This window comes from Grus americana, chromosome 18 (genome assembly GCF_028858705.1).
Source record: "Grus americana isolate bGruAme1 chromosome 18, bGruAme1.mat, whole genome shotgun sequence".
Taxonomy (NCBI): Eukaryota; Metazoa; Chordata; class Aves; order Gruiformes; family Gruidae; genus Grus; species Grus americana.
Genome location: NC_072869.1, coordinates 7,959,957 through 7,977,084, shown reverse-complemented (window position 1 = coordinate 7,977,084; position 17,128 = coordinate 7,959,957). Strand labels below are relative to the sequence as shown.

General features: G+C 45.2%; 1 protein-coding gene across 2 annotated transcripts; it reads left to right on the top strand.

Moving 5' to 3' along the window:
• Positions 1-4,456: 4,456 nt before the first annotated feature.
• NUP85 (nucleoporin 85) lies at positions 4,457-16,970 on the top strand. Of its 2 annotated transcripts, XM_054846282.1 has the most exons (19): positions 4,550-4,679; positions 4,788-4,881; positions 4,957-5,119; positions 5,479-5,549; positions 6,129-6,172; positions 6,966-7,035; positions 7,963-8,084; positions 8,463-8,597; positions 9,162-9,284; positions 9,662-9,793; positions 10,190-10,296; positions 10,581-10,664; positions 11,259-11,324; positions 11,790-11,941; positions 12,034-12,151; positions 13,525-13,625; positions 15,333-15,484; positions 16,093-16,179; positions 16,781-16,970. In XM_054846282.1, exons 1-19 carry the CDS (start codon positions 4,647-4,649, stop codon positions 16,880-16,882), a joined length of 1,956 nt encoding a protein of 651 aa, XP_054702257.1. In that variant the 5' UTR covers positions 4,550-4,646; the 3' UTR covers positions 16,883-16,970. The 2 variants fall into 2 exon arrangements, with proteins under 2 accessions (XP_054702256.1, XP_054702257.1); XM_054846281.1 differs by having other exon boundaries at positions 4,457-4,679; positions 4,788-5,119.
• The last annotated feature ends 158 nt before the right edge of the window (positions 16,971-17,128 follow it).

Genomic DNA, 17,128 nt, shown 5'->3' with positions numbered 1-17,128 from the left:
CATCTCAAATTTCACAGAACCTTTTGGTTTTAGTATTTTACTCCTTCTCAAGAGTCTTCATGAGTCAGTTCTGTTAAAATCAGAGGCACTGGAAGAGCTCAGTCTGACCCAGGAAGGCAACTGTGACGCTGTTTTAAATTGTGTCTGAGACTCAAACTGATACTCATTTGAGCTGTAGTTTCCACTCCTACCCATGTCATTTTCCTTGATTTATCATCAAAAGACTGTTCCAATTAGTCTGTCCTGCCTGTTTTCCCTGCATTTAATTACTCATGTTATTGTTTTTCTATTTATTTAAGCTACTGGGAGGCAAGAAGCACCTGTGGCTAGAGCAAACAGCATGCTTCTGTACAACCCCCCCTTGCTTAGCCTGGTGGTGTTTATCAGTCTCCTACAATCTCCCTTCACCTTTTATTTTAGCTGTGAAGAGCAACGGGCAATGCCATTTGGACCTTCTGAAGTTCATTATCACCACTAAGAAGGAGGACTATACCTGAGAAGAAGAAAATAAAGCATCTTAAACCCCACTGTATTCTTCTACCGTGTACAGGGCTTTTTTAAGCGAGACTCAAAACACACAGGGCGCTTCGCAGAACAAAAGACAAGTGCCATTTCCCCAAGGACCTTAAGTTCTATTTTTAGAAATGATGCAGCATCACAGAGAAGCTGACAGCTGTGAGTAAAGACGTCACAAGACTGATGTTGATCGATGGTCCTGTTTTATTTTGCTCTCACCATTTCTTACCCCTCCCTTTTTGAAGATCTCTGTGCTGCAGGTCCAGGAGGAGGATTTCTTTGGGAGGTCAAGGCCTGAGAGTGGAACGAAAGAACTGAATGCAGGAACAGCGTTAAGTGAGAAATACAAATAGAACAAATGTGTTTAAAAGGAGCCATGAAAATATGCTAGATTTTATGAGAATGTATGGGATTTTGTTACCGCTGCAGAAGTTTTAGGTGCTCAAAAAATCTGAAAACTGTTGCAGCTGTACCACCGCTGGTCTCGCCACTGAATACACAGATTCCCAATCACAGAGCAGGTTTCTACAAACCTCATCTTTATGTAGCTTTTCTTCTTATACAGCAAGAGAGGAAACTCACGCTATGCAGGAGATCCAGCGGAGCTAATAAGCAAAGTGCTAAAACCCACCGAGGTAACTGGCTAGACAGCAGCACTCAGAGTGAGCAGCAGGGAAGAAGCCACACTGGGAACTACAAAGGACCCAGTCCTGCAGGGTCCAGGCTGCAGCAGAGAGGGGCAAAGGCAAAGCTTTTTGTCTCTCTTAGCTCCTCCTCTTCGATGCATGGAGTTGAAGGGAAGTGAATGGAAAAGCGTCACAGTGAAAATTCCAGAGAAATTCCATCTCTGGGAAAAAAAAATTCCACGTGTTGTTTCCTAAAATATTTTCATGCCTTGTTTCATTCTTGTACAGTGGTTTTATAAGGAAGAAATATGACATACCTAGATCTTGCAGAGCTCTTGGGCTTAATTCTCCACCCTCTTCTGAAGAAGACAAGGAATATGTGCATTCAACATATATTCCCTTTCACACTGAGGTTTTAAGACATTAGGATTTTTAAGACATTAAGACAGCTACAAGCAGAGTACCACAAGTGTGTGCTACTGCACATTAGCAAGCATAAGCCTACGAGAGCAACTCCAGCCCCCTAAAACTGAGTGTTACTTTGCAATTAGTTCAATGCAAGAATAGAAAGTAGTTGTTTGAAGGTGTAAGCAAATGAGTAAGGCTGAAGCTGCCTTCTCAGCCTGGACTCTGAAGGTCTGAGTGGCTTGTTCAGGCTTTGCTCTTTATTAATACTAGTTTAGCACCAGGAATGGAAAATACCTTTTGCCTGGGGCACTGCCTGTTCTTTGCCTTCCCTGTTCATGATGCTGATCTATCCCTCTGTTCCCCAAGTCACAAAGTAGCTTCCAAACCTCCTATTTTGCAACTTAGTAATTCCCCTCCTCATCAGGCCTTGATTTTTTTGCTGTTTTGTTGGTTGGGGGGTTTTTTATGTGTTTCTTTCTTTTTTTTTCCTGACTGGAAAAAAGTGAGTTTCTCTTTGCCTGCCTTGCTGGACCCAGAGCCTGTACTCCAAAGCCTTTTTGAGCAATATGAAGTTCCATGCTGACACCATGGTTCCCAACTCTGCTTAATTACATGGACTGGAGAAAGGCGTGCAGGAAGGTCTCCCTTCTAGATACCAGCCAATGTTCAAAGGGGAACTACGAAATGTCAAGATTTCATACTAAAACTCACCTTTCCCAAGATGAGTTCCTCAGGAACCAGCCACCCTCCTTATCAATTCAAGAGCATCAGACGCTGCAGAGACGTAAAGCCACTTACACTTTTAGCAAGTGAGCAGAGCAGACTGTATGTGCCAGGAGGCGGCAGAAGAGAATCAAAGAGCTATAGTTGCTAAACCAGCTTTTAGTGTTTCTTTACACAGGATGGATCCTGGAGTAGAAGAGGACACTAGATCCACCACCTCAGTCATCAACACTTCTCTCTCCATGCTGATGAAGAGAAAAACATGACCAGTGAGATTGATGGGCGCTCTCCAGGGCTGCCAGGCCCTGCAGGATTGTTGGTGAAGGCTGACGCCTGCCTTCTGGCTGCCCCTCCCTGCAGGTAGGGCTGTGGTTCCTGACAGAATGGTCCACAGAGACAAGTGTTATGTTTGGAAAAGGACAAAAGAAAAGCAAGAGGAACGCTCATGGCACAGTGAAAGAACATGGTGATGCTCCAGGCACTCGGGTGTCCCTGGAAAAGCCTCAGGTGGCAAGTTCTGCTATCACGGTGGATACTCAAAGGAGTTCACATCCTCAGAAGTCTGCAGCATAGAGCAGGACTGTTTTGTAAGGCAGATGAATTTGATTTTATACAACAGAGATTTGAATATGTGCACATCCCCAAATTCCCCCAAAATACAGGACTCTTACCCGCAATAAAGGATGAGCTTTCCTAAAACTGATGAGTCTTAGTTTCTCAAACAAGTCTCTGAAGATTGAAGTTCTACCCTGCAACGAGCCATTCCTCCTGACTGACCTGAATAGACACCGTTTCCTTTACTCAGCATGATTCATGTGACAACATGCTCCTACCAAAGATAACTGCTAGCTTTATTCTAATTGGAAATGATGGATAGAGTAGCCAATAAAGTTAAAAAAAAAAAAAGGCAATTTAGCAGTGGAATGTTGCAGCATTTGTCATATGAGGACAGCAAATGATTTAGACCATGTTGAAAAATTAATTCTTAGTGAGCTTCTCTGGAAAGCACCAGTCTGAGAAGCACTGGCTTCTTCTAGCTGCGAGTTCAGCAGGACAGCAATGCTAATATTTTTCTTAAAAAGTGTATCACTGAACAAGTTTGCTAGTGAGAGGAACAGGCAAAAATGAGTATGCAGAGACAGGAAGAGCAGATTGGAAGGAGCAGTGTGTGGTGCTTGATCACACCAAGTTATTAACAGATACTCAAGTGCAATTCCGTCACTATGTGAGCTCCCAGGTAGCAGAAAGCTGATTAGGCAGCCTCAGCAGGCAAACTCTGAGTCCCTGGGGGTTCTCAACTCCCTCAACCCTGAACCCTGCCAGGCAGAGAAGGGAAAAAATATTTCCTGACCCTGAGTAAGCAAGGCACAACAGAGTTCATCCCAACACCTGCCAGCACGTCTCCCCGACCTGCTGCAATCAATCTAATGCTTCATTACACGTCCTTCTCCAACCTGCAGGCAACACACTGGTCATAAAGCACGTAATTTGATTAGTCAGCTTTATCAATGAGCTCGCCTGAGAGCTCCAGCAACTCCGCTCCCAAGAATGTCACCTTCAACAACCTGGAGGCTCATCTATCTGCAAGTGTTTGAAGTGCAGAAAGAAATAAGAGAAACTGGTTGTTACAAGGCAATCAGGTCAATGAAGTGAACACAAAGACAACGTTGACTGACCAACTAGATCACTGCACACCCGGAGCTAGCACGGCATCCACACAGCACTTGAAGTGTGGAGACAAGAAAATGAAGTAGGTCGACATGGGGTGACCTCCTTCCTTCCCCTCCTCCCCACCCCGGGCCCTGCGAGCCGGGTGCGGGGTTCAGAGGGGCAGCACACACCAGCCCCGGAGGCAGAGGCCTCGGGCAGCCCCCGGGCTGCTCGGAGGGGAGCTCTCCCCGAGGCACCTGCTGCCTCTCTCTGCCGCGGCGCAGGGCCCTGCCCAAGAGCCAGCGCTCGGAAATCCTCGGGCAGCACCAGCCCTCCCGGGGCAGCCACCGCCTGACAGGGCTCCAGAGACCCGGTCTCGGTCAGTCTCAGAGCAGCGCCCGAGGCAGCTACTGGCGAGAGGGGAGCGGGACCCAATCCGCCCCGCTCCCGCCCCGGCGGGGCCTTCGGAGCCGGCGGCGCTTCCGGGGCGAGCGGTCGGCGCCTGCCCCAAACCGGCGGAGACCCGCCGGGCCCCTTCCCTCGGCCCCGGACCGGCGTCTCAGCTCGGGCCGGCAGCGCGGCGGGGAAACGCCGGAGCGCGGCGGGGCCCCGCGGGGGACGCGGGCAGCGGCGCGGGCAGCGCAGGCAGCGGCGCGGGCAGCCGCGGCGGGGCCTCCCAGCGCGCCGGCAGGCGGGAGGCGGGAGGGGAGCGCGGCCGCAGCTATGGAGGAGCTGGACGCAGAGCCACCGCTGACGGTGCGGGACAGGAGCAGGGGCGGGGTGGGGCCGGGCCGGGCCGGGCCGGCGGGTGCGGGGCGGTGCGGGGGCCGCGGGTACCTCTGACGGGCCGCCGTCCCCTCACAGGTGGTGCCGGGCGCGGACCCGTCCGCCAGGCAGCTGTGCTTCGCCTGGGGCCCCGCGGAGGTGCTGGTGTGCGAGACGCTCTTTGGGAGCAGAGGTGGGTTCCTGTCCAGGGGCGACAGCGGGTCGGGCTGGCGGCTGCTGCCCGGAGCGCTGACGGGGTGTGTTGCAGGCACCGGGGAGGGAGGGCCGAGCTCCTCCCGCCTCTTCGTGGTCCGCAGGGATCAGGACATTTACATCCAGACCTTGCGGAAACTCTTCAACGAGTCTCACGGGATCTTCATCGGCCTCCAGCGAAGCGAGGAGGAGCTGGCGGGGAAGTCGAGGAAAGCACAGTGAGTGGATGGGGCACGGGAGGGTCTCAAGCGCCCGCGGTCACTGCTCCTTCTCCAGCCAGGCAAATACCATTGACTTTATAAATCCACACTGCTTAGAGCAGCAGTGCAGAAAAAAAAATGACACTTTGAGGGTAATTTTACAAAACAGTGCCCAGATCCTTCCAATAACCTTGCTGATCAGCACCTTTGCAAGCATATAGCCAGTGTACGTACAGCTTCACTGATCCCCACTAGAGTCACCCAAGTACTGGGAGCATCTACTACTGCAGAGAAACTTGCAAGACTTTAGTGGACAACAGGCATGAGACTAACACTCAAACAGCTCTCTCTAACCGAGGCCTTCTTGTGTTTGGCAGATTGGTTCAAGTGAGTAAAAACTACCGATCAGTGATAAGAGCCTGTATGGAGGACATGCACCAGGCAGCTAGTAAGTTTGTTCTCTTACTGCTATAAAAGGAAATGCTATTTGTGACTATAAAAGTAGCATTTCAATTGTAAGTTATTGCAACTACTGTAAAATAGCATGCACAGATTTCAGTAATTATCAAGACTGCATTTTCATCTGAGAGATTTCCAAGTTGGTTTGTAAGTCTGGCCAGTGATTTTTTTTTTCCCCACCAGGTTTTAACTGCTTTTCTGGGAACTTGTGGTCTTTTCATATCTTGGGTTGCAGTTTTATGAGAAACTGAGTCCCAATTAACAGCTTTCTCCCCCCAAAATGGGTTGCAGTTTTATGAGAAACTGAGTCCCAATTAACAGCTTTCTCCCCCCCAAAAAGCGGGAGATTTTACTCTTCCCATCCATCCTTGTCTTGTGGCCATACCCAGATTTGCACAGGATTTATAAAAAAAAACTTCTAAAGTTTTATATAAAAGTTAGCTTTGCCATGTGTGTACTCATTTAGATCTGTGCTCAATGATTGATCGGGTATTGTTGTCTTTATGAGCCCAGAAAGGGCTTGAAAGGTAAACATGTTGCTCTTTGACTTTCTTTACTCTTCCCTCAGTTTCAACCCGGGACCCTGCCCTGCACAGCCAGTATAGTACTCAGGTAATCTGCAGTCGTGTCACGTAGTCACAACTCAACATGAATCACTGGCTACTAAATTCATCAAGGCCAACACTGTGGCAGTAGGGCAGTTTAGATTTAACTCTGGCTTAGTATACTGGATGCAGTTCGTGACCAAGAATAAATGGGAATAAACAGTTAGCTCCTGTATTTCTAAAACAATAAAAAGATGCCCAACATCTCGATTCACTGCCATTTCTTAAACATATATTCAGTGTTATAGGTGTGATGTTTTCTTGTCATCTTAAAGTCAGCTATGGGCCAGTACTCCCCTGTCTGAAACTTCACCTCTCAAACACTCGAGTTCCAGTCAACTGCATCTGAGCCTTGTAGCAAGCTCTGAGTGTTCTTGAACCGTCAGACACTAGAGGAGTGTTATGGGAAGAACAGAGTTCTCACGGTAGTTTTGTCCCATTAGCTGCAGTGGTGTTGCTTCGTTGGCCTTTCTTCCTTTGCTGTTTGCATTGTTAAATCTTAGGAGTGCAAAAAAGCTGAAAAGCACACTTTCTGTACTATTTAGTATTGCCCACTGATGACAGATTATCACTGCATTTCAATACACAAACAGTGTCAATATTTTCTAAGCTGAATGTGTGTAGAGAAGTCGCGGCCTGTTTCTGTCTTTTAATTTGTATCTCTGAAATGTCAATATGACATTTGTCTGTAAGAGCTGAGCTTAACTGATTGCTAAGGACAGCAGATACCTTTGCGTGGTTAAAAACCCCAACAACTGGAATAATTACTAACGCTGAAACATGGCCCTGCTTTTTTTCAGGTTTCTATTCTCTCCGCAATGGAGCTGATCTGGAACCTGTGCGAGATTTTGTTTGTTGAAGCAGCTGCAGGTGAGCAGTGAACTATCCTTGTGTTAAGACTGAAGGGCTTTTTGTTTGCATATTTATTTAAAATTTATTAAAATATGACACAATGGATGCTATATATGTTTTAGAGATATAACAAGTGTCAATAAGACTTTTAATACCTCTTCTGCCTCAGTAAATGCCCGTCTTCATGTTGAATTATGTCAAGCTATTAGATTTGCCTTCTACTTCCCTCTCATGTTCAGTACACTATAATTTAAATTGTCTTTTTGACAGAAAGGTAGCGAAGAAGAGGGATATCAAAAGTTGTTGCCAATTTATTTGACTTCTAAGCATAAACACATCTTTAAGCATCAAATATGTTGATGCCAGCTAACATTTACGCATTCTCTGATGCAAGTCTTTTAACTTTAGGATGCCATTTTTTAAGTCAGTTTGTTTACACCGGCATTTTAAGGTAGTAAATAATTTAAGGGAATTGGATTATGCAAAGATGCTACTTGCACAGTCCCAGAATTCAGAACAGAGATTCACAAATTGTAGATTACTTAATCTGAAAAGTTAATCACCCAGTGCCAGATTTCTTCCTCATATTCAGTTAATGACACGATGCTAAATTAAACAGAAACGTTCTATGTGTCTTTTGGCATTGCGAGATTTATAATCTGAATCACTCACCTTTTATTTCTTCAAGTAACTGGTTAGGGTTTTCCGCTGGACTGTGTTGCTGTTCTGTATAAAATTTGCCACACAGAATCTGTCAGCACCCTGGTGCTCCCACAGCTCGGCTACTTAAAAGAACTCTGTTCCTTTGTAATTTGTGGCAGATAGAAATCCAATCGGTAAACCTCATCTAATGATTGTCAAACTGTTAAGGCTAGAAGCGTGTAAAATAACAGATTGGGAACAAACGCTTGGGAGGTAACAGAACAAAATATTCTCTGCATAAAGCTGGCCCCCTTCTGCTTCGCCTCCTTGACTGGGTTCGACTTCATGTCTGTGACGTGGACAACATGGTCCGTGAAGTTCTGAGCAGTGAAAATCCATCAAAACATGAGCTCTTCTGGAACGTGGTGAGTGTAGTCACCTGCAAGATTCTTAAACAAAGAGAATTCATGCCTATGTGTTTTGCCTTCCTCTTCTCTACTCGACACTAGACTACATCTCAGAAACTGATACCTAGGATACTGCTGCTCTCCGCCTGTATGGGTTTTAAGACGAAGTCATTCTGATGATCATCCTGCCCCTCATTCCCATCCCAATCCTTTCACTTTCATGATTCTTAGAGGTCAAGACTTACACTGTGTATTTGAATTAGCAGGGCCTATGCTTTGAGCATTTAACTCCACTTAAGTTGCCTAAATCACAAGTTACAATTCCCTCTGATGCTTTTCTTGAGTATTTTTGTAGTGTTGCACAGCACGGTGTTCACAGACAGGTGGTTTTTGCAGGTGGATATCTTTGTGCTGCAAGGCCGAATGGATGAAGCGCGCCACTTACTCTCCAAGGAAGCCAGTGCCAATCCCACGTCGGTGAACATGTACAAAATCTTGGATGACTTGATGAAAAAGATGCCTGTGCCCAGTGTAGGTACAAGGTGGTTTTTTTTTTCCATGCAGTTCTGTTGGGAAGAGAGCCACCTGTGATATGGCTCTTGAAATATCACAATTTGCTCACCATTAAAACATCTCAGTCTTAATCCTTTACAGTAGTAATATTTGTGTTCTTGAATTGCCCCAAAGACCCAACCATTCAGGTAAAAGCCTGTTAGGTGACTGACCAACATAGTTAGAAAGATCATTTTTGCAGCAGGATACATTATCCAGTTGTCTGAAACAGTTCTTGTTGAGAACTATTCTTTTGTACAGAATATTCTCTGAAGACTTTACCAGCAGAGTTTCCCTCTGTTGCAGTGATTTCCTTGTGGAGGAAAAATTGCAGCTGCATCATGGTAATCTCTCACAGGCTCTCCTTTGCCTGATTTAGATGGGTTAAATAAGACACTTCAAATGCAACTGTAGGACAAGGGAAAATGTGATGGCAGCCCCGTGTTTAGCTTTTTATCACGAACAACTGTGAGTTCAGCCCAAGCACCTATTGTGATTTGACTTGGTGTTTCCTTTATTTTACGTATCTTATCCTCTGTTCAGCTTGGCAACACCCAGACGCTGACCGAGATGGAGCTGAAATGGCAGCACTGGCATGAAGAATGTCAGCGGTATCTACAGGATGGAACTTTTGCTTCCAATTCCCACATGGAATCCATCTGCAAGGTGTGTTTTTGAAGGAAGGAAGGAAACTGTGGACAAGTATTGGATCCATCCTTGTAGTATTTCAGGAGCCCTGTGTAGCCACAAGTAACTTTCATACACTGGATGATCTCTTTATTAAATCAGGAGATTTCAGGCCAGTCTTCTGTACTGTGTTCTTTGTTTTGCAACAGTCTTTGCAAGCCTGGGCAGATCGCTTTGTCTTTCTGTCCAAGGCCATAAGGCTGATTAGGAAATTCTGAGAAGGATCTTTGTCCTTTTTTTAATTAATTTTGATTAAATCCTCAACTTTGCAAAATGGAGTAATGCCTCTGAAGAGTTACGATGCAGCTGTGTACATTGCCAAATTTGCAGAATTACTCCTGGTTTTCTCCCATTAGATCCTGCTGGGCGATGAGGATGCCATACTGGAGAAGAAGGAACTCATGACTACTTGGTACCACTTTCTGGTTACCCGACTCCTGTATTCCCATCCAACTGTGAAGCCAATGGAACTGCGGTTTTATGCACAGGCATGAAATAGAATTATTTTTATATTCTCCACCATTTCATGCACACAAGGGTTACTGTACTTAAAGAAAAACTTTGGGAGGGTTGACATCTTACAGCAACTACATCCCTGTAAGACGATACCTAGAATTTGTATCTGGACTGGGAAACTGATACAGTGGATGAATAATTGTTGAAGACCCAGTCTCTTCAGTGTCTAATGTTACCGGCCTTGTTCCTGCAAATTGTTTTCCCAGTTTCCTTATGCTAAAATAAGGAAAAATCTTTTTTCTTAATGTGGTCAGTCTCTGTGACATATTCTTTCCCATAAAACAACCTAAATGAGACTGCTACATCCAAACAAACATCTTACTGTCTCACAACTTCTGCATTTATCATGTCTTGTAATCTCATTCCAGTCTAGTATGGACCTGTTCCTGGGTGGAGAAAGCGGCCCTGAGCCTCTGGACACGATTTTAATGGCAGCCTTTGAATTTGAGATGCATCAAGTGATCAAGGAATGCAGGTTGAGTTTTAAGGTTTTTACTTCTGTGTGCATTCACTCCAATAGTATTTGGGGTAGAGGATATGGGTACAGCCCACCTGATCATCCTTTCAAAGAATTTAGCAAGAATATGTGAAGCAGGCAGCAATTAAAAGTATTCCGTTAGGTCTGGGACATTGCAACCAGACATTGTATGTAGCATAGCTTCTGGAGCAGCAAGAAGTGCCTGTGGAAAACCTGACGCGTTCCTTGGCAGTGCTAAGCTTAGGGTTTTTTTTTCTTTCTTTTGCTTGCTTCAAATACAGCATCGCCCTGAGCAACTGGTGGTTTGTGGCTCATCTGACTGACCTACTGGATCACTGTAAACTCCTGCAGTCTCACAATCTCTAGTAAGTATTTATTTGTATTGATTATTTAGACACCCAGAAGCAAGGATGACTGAAGCAGCATGTGGATTTTGGTTGAAAAAGGAGCATCCTGGGCATTTACAGAAGATGGAGAACAAAGGAGCTGCACGTGCCTCTGAAGTTACAGGCAGCCCAGACGCTCTGAGAAGCAGTTGCTGCCCTGATGAATTTGGCATGCTATTCATCAGTGCCTCGGTAGTGTTAGGACTTTCTTAAAATATAACCAAGGGCCCAAATGTTTGTTATTATAAGCAATAGTGAGGAACTAATCTTAAAAGAGTTTCCATACTTATGCTTTGAATAAATTTAAATTTGAGCAATTGAATTTTGCTATCTGAATTCCCTAAAAGTTTCAGTTTCTTAAAGTACTTTCAGTTATATTCGCTAAGTGCTGTAAATATCTCCTTGGGCAGACCTGCCAGAAAGCTGACCTGCACGCTTAGGCCCGAGGTACAAAGCTTATTAAGATAGCCCATGATAAAACATGCTGCGTAACTTAAAACTACTTGTGAAATTACATCAACAGTTTTTTCCAGTGACGTGGAAATAACGCCTGTCTCGTTTCTTTCCACCCAGTTTCGGTTCAAATATGCGGGAATTCCTTCTGCTGGAGTATGCCTCAGGACTCTTCTCCCATCACAGGTAGCAACTTTTTTTTTTGTTTTTTCCACTCAGAGAATAGACTAACATCAAAGCAGCCAAAGCAAATAACTACATGCTAATGAAGTAAAAAGGCAAAACTTACAGAAGCCGCCATTAGGATTTCAGCAGAGGTGTCCCTAAGGATTGTGCAACACTAGCACATTTCCTTTCCTGAATTAAAGACAAAAGCTATCTAGTAGCACCCATCAAGCATATTGACCAGGACAGAATTGCTCCTGCCACTGTGGCTTTTTTTGGTACAGAGCAACTTGTGAGATGAGGCACTCCAAAGTTGTGTAACAGGCAGCTGGTGTTTAGTAGAAAGTAAAAGCCATTTTAGGTCTGAGTACTAAGTTCATCAGAGCTGTTATTAACACAGACTCAGATTCTCCTTGTGGCTTTACTGTTGTGCTTATTTAAGATTTATACGATTGGAATGATTGATGATCTTTTCTCCTCCCGCAGCCTGTGGCAGCTGGGGGTGGATTACTTTGACCACTGTCCAGAATATGGCAGGGTGTATTTGGAGCTTCATATTGAGCGGATACCCCTTAACACAGAACAGAAGGCCCTTAAAGTGCTGAGGATCTGTGAGCAGAGACAGATGCATGAACAAGGTGATTGATTTTTAAATCTCATTGGTTTGTAGTAATACAAGTGAAACTACTGAAACTAATTCTTTCCCCCATCTCCTATGTTTTCTCCTAAGTTCGTAGCATCTGTAAAATCATGGCCATGAAAGCCCTGCGGAATAATCGCTTGGGCTCTGCCCTGTCCTGGAGCATCAGAGCTAAGGATGCGGCTTTTGCTACGCTCATATCCGATCGGTGAGTCCGTGTCGGCAGCTCTGAGATGACCGCTGCTGTAGTGGGGTGGTAGGGGTGGGAGAAGGCAGCCGCTCTGCGACGGACCAGAAAAGCTCCTGCTGCAGGTAGGTGGGGTTGTCTTTCCCTCAGACCAAGTACCAGCTTCTGGACTAGAAAATGACATCCTTGGGTACTCCCATCTGCAACAGCCTAGCTGTTTCTTTTCTACACTGTTTTACTTCATGAAATCTAGTGATGACACACATTGGCCTTATCTAACAGTCTAATCCTCTTAGACCTTGCTTCGATAAACATTTCTTTTGGCAATATCTCTATCTTGTGCACTGGTCTTCCACTTACTCTGATACAGCTGTTTGGTGGACTGTACAATGAACCAGGGAACTGGGCTGGGTGGAGGATAAGCCCCTTCTGTGCTTTATTCAGCAGATTATTTCTAACCAGTCTAGTTCACCACACAGTCTCCAAACAAGTCCGTGGGAGCCACTGGAGCCACCATTTCTGCAAAAAAATCTCAAGCCACAATTACAACATACGTAACAAAGAGTAAAGTTTTATTGTGTCCCCGATTTTGCATAAGCTTGTCACGATGTCTGACCTCGCAGGGGCAGGAAGTTGTTATGAAATTGAAGAGGATGCTAACACTTAGCTTAGGCCTAGACAAAAGATACAGCAACTCTCTTTATGCTTTTCCATCTTTAGCAATTTGTGTCATGTATTTTTTTGCTAATTGGAAATAGGCAGGTACCAATCTCTTTGCATAGTTAGAGTATAATTTTGAAATTACGCTCTGGATAGATGGCCAGGCAATACTTGATCTTCAGCAGAGAAAAAAGGTAGTAGTAAGAGATTGCTGTGTTTTTTCATTTTTTTCTTTGAAGGAGTGGGAATCATTATGTTTCTTTCAACAGAAGGTGAAAGAAAACCATCACAGGAAGCAGCTCTGAAAACAGCAGCATAATGAAGGCTGTGACAAAACAGATGAAAAGCTTTTAGAAATGTTTTTGTTCCTGCTGCTTATCAACTTTTTTACACAGCAGAAAAATAGAGCTTTTGTTATGATCTGGGAGTGTTATTTATGCATCTGCCAGCCTTAGCTTCCTGTGCTCCTTCCTTCACTTACTCCTTTTAAAGAACAGATCTCAACTGTCACAAAATCTAGAAGAAGAAATAGCATCTGTTAAACACACGTTACACCAGTTCACTGGCCACTACCAGGAAACATGTTGGTGTCTTCTGAAACCCTCACGGGAGGTTGATTGAGATGGAACTCAGTTGTGTAGTAAAGTTTTTCTGGGAAGGGATTAGGAGATACAAAACGGATGTGGACAGTGTTCTCCCCTCTAAGCTTTTGTTGTGTTTTACTTTCTCCCTAGATTCCTTAAGGACTATTGTGAAAGGGGGTGCTTCTCTGACTTGGACCTCATTGATAATTTAGGACCGTCCATGCTGCTTAGTGACCGGCTAACATTTCTGGGTAAGAAGCATCTACAGTTTTCATTCTGGTCTGTTATTTAGAACATGGTTAACTCCTTGGAATTATTTGGATATTTCTCTTCCTCCATCTGGCTACATCCTGTTTTAGCGATGAGGGGAAAGCAAATGACTGAAGCCTGCTTGCTACCAGAAGACTGCGTTTCCAATTGCACTCACAGGATAGTCTTGAATTCTGACATTTGTAGGCTTCCCCTTTTCTAGTCTTTTTCCAGACTGTATCACTACCTAGAGAGACTTTGAAATACTAACACACACAATCTGGAAGAGTAAAGCGCTGGTTTAAGTGATTTTGACAATGTGATAATTTTACTAACTTCACAAAGTTCTGCAAAATCTCAACATCTTTTGGTGGTTTGGCATGCCAGTTTCAAGCTCAAACACAAGACCTCTCTACCCTTTCGCTATAGCAGTTGTGCCAGTTAAGAGCAGAGGGCCTCCAGCTAGTTTCCTCTGTACACACAGCTTCCTTCTCCTGGCTGGCCCAAGCGCAGGCTGTGGTTACCTGCCCGTCTGGCTGCAGCTGCTCTGCGGCCTTTGATGAATGGACCAAGACAGGAAACTGAGCTAAAACGCACCTTTCTCTGGAGCTGGGGCAGTTATAGCAACCCCATTACTGGGGCCAAAAAACTAATGGGAATTTGGAATAGCTGTTGGACCGACTCCCTCCTGGCTGACACCAGCATTACAGTGAGGGTGATCCTGAATTTCATCTGTTCCCGTTTGGTCCAACCTTGCAAAACTGGAACTGTATTTCCTTCATTTAAACCCTACCCTAAATTAAGCCTAGAAGTTAACTGCGACTTAACAAATTGGTAATCCCTCATCTCCCTGTATGCCCAGTGTCACCCAGTGACCCTTGCATCAGCCCCAAAGATTTGTAGTTCAGTTGTGTAACTGTGTTCATAGAGAAACGCCCTCCCTTTCTGTTTTTTATTAAAAAAAAAAAAAAAAGCCTGAAAGGCCTGAAAATATTTATGCTTGTTTTGAGATTTTAAAAACATCAGCTGTACTTTTCCTGGACACCTTTTACCTGTCTCTATCTTGAGCTCAAGCATTAGTCAAAGATGAATCTGAAGGGGAATCATTACTTCCAGTGTTTTGACTGTTTAGCAGATACAAACAAAGCCGCAGAATAAACCTCATAAAAACTTTCATCCTCAGCCCATTCTCATGTGCTGGATATTGATCTAACTAATTCTTAACGAAAGCAGAACTTTCCACATTAACAAAGATCTCGGCTTCCGCTTAAACAATCAGGAAGACAACAAAGCCTTTCAGACCTCCTGATACTCTGTGATACCAAAAAGAACATTCACCCCCCTGCCTCCCCCTTCCCATTCCTGGTTTTTCGCAGACACCACCGGTCTCTCTGAGCCACTCGTGCTGTTGCTCACCCTGCACACACTCGGCACCAGACAGTATCAGTTAGCCAACAGGCTGGTTCAAACAGGAAACCTTAGCAGGAACAGGTTTTTTGGCTGCTTTTTCAGCCAGCCTCTATTTTAACCTTTCTTCATGCCCAAGATTCCCATTCCCCAAACTCAGCTGCTTTGGAGACTCGTTTCAGTCAGGGATAGTTCCATCACAGGCTCCATGGGAGCCACCTGACAGCCTACCATCCAGTCAGTCACCCAGGCCTGAGCACAGATACTGACACCTTTTACCCTTCACCAATACCCATGTGTAGGGAAGTACCGAGAATTCCACCGGCTGTATGGCGAGAAGCGGTTCTCTGAAGCTGCCAAGTTGCTGTTGATGTTGATGACGGCTCACATTGCTCCCTGCTCTTTCTGGATGACCCTGCTGACAGATGCCCTTCCCCTGCTGGAGCAGAAAGAGGTGAGCAGGCTGGACAAAGCCCCCCGCACCATTGCCTCTCTTCCTGAGGAGGTATCTCAAACTGGTGAGCCCCTTTCTGCCCCCAGGCGAGGCCTTGCACTTCCAGTGCGGAACTGTTTGTGGCAGTTCCGGAATCACAGAGCTATCCAAATGTCCTGCCAGTGGGAGCACACAGGGCCCAGCAGAGGATAATCAATTCTTAACTTGCTTTTAGAAAACAGTGGAATACATACGTGCTGATAAGTTACATACCGCATCCAGTTCCTTCCGGTACTTGGCTTAAAGATTTTTGTAGTGTGCTTCCTTTAAGCCCAATTCTTGCTTTAAGATCCACCAAGAAAATGGCAGTTTAGTATGCCATGACTGGATAAAACCCAGAGCAGCACCCTCTCTGACCTCACAGCTGACCCTGTTTTGTGCAGGAGGTGGCACCAGAGACCTCCTGAAGTCGCTTCCAGCCTGAATTATCCTCTGATCCTGTGATTTAAAGGGTCAGAATGGCTCTGCAGGAGTGTGAAAGCATCCTCTTCCTCTCAACTGAGTTATCAGAGCGTGTGATGTCCTTAAACTTGATCGATCCTTTTCAGTGAGTACTTTCATTTCCACAGGTCATATTTTCAGCAGAACAGACTTATGAGTTGATGCGGTGCCTGGAAGACCTGACAGCGGGGAAGTCAGATAAGCAGAAACTCCAGGTAGCTCCTGCTTTGAGGACAACTGGACGATGGATCAGTGGGGCTGCAGGGAGGGTCGGGGAAAGCAAGCTCTGCATTTATATTCCTACGTGGGGGCAGAAAAGAGGGAGAGCCCGAGGTACTGAGGCTGCATCGTGATGTTATTTTTAAAGGCCAGCCAAATGAGGCATCATCGGGAGATATTTAAGCGTACACAAAACCAGCACAGGAGTACTTGTTCTGCTGATTTGGATCAGACTGTGATGCTTTTCCAAGATAAATAATTACAAATTACATGGGCAATGAAAAGCTGAGACACTGCCATCTAACAGCTCGGGCTATGAAAGGTTCCAGGCGCAGAACAGGGAGCCGTTTGCTACACATGCAAACCTGTGCGGCTGCCAGAGAAAGAACAGGCTTGGCAGTGCTGTCTTGTGTTGATCTAAGAAGTAGGAAATGTAGTTTTTGCTCTTCTCAGGAGGTCCTTATGACAGGTAAATACACATGTACTCTCCTTCTTAATGACTGACCTGCATTCTTACTTTCTAAACCCCCGAAAGCGAACCTACCACCAGCTCATTACTGCGTGCAGCAGTCTAACCCAAGCTCTGCTCACTTTTAGGATGATGACGTTGAGACCATGAAGGTGGAAATGCTGAGACTTGCTCTTGCACGAAATCTTGCACGAGTCATCGTCAAAGAAGGCACGTTGGAAGGATCCTGAAGGCAGCAATATGTGATTTTACTCATCCTGTGTGGCTCACTGTACATAAACCTGACTGCTTTTCTAAGAATAAATGTCTTGTTTTGCATATTGCTTGGTGAGTTGTCCTTGTCTTCCATAAACATAACTTTTAAAAAAACATAAATGTAACTTCTAAGAAGGAGCTGCAGCAAAATGTTAAGGTTGCTTGTTCCAACTTGGTCTGGCAACCCTCCCCTGGTAAGGTAACACCTCGTTACCAAGGGC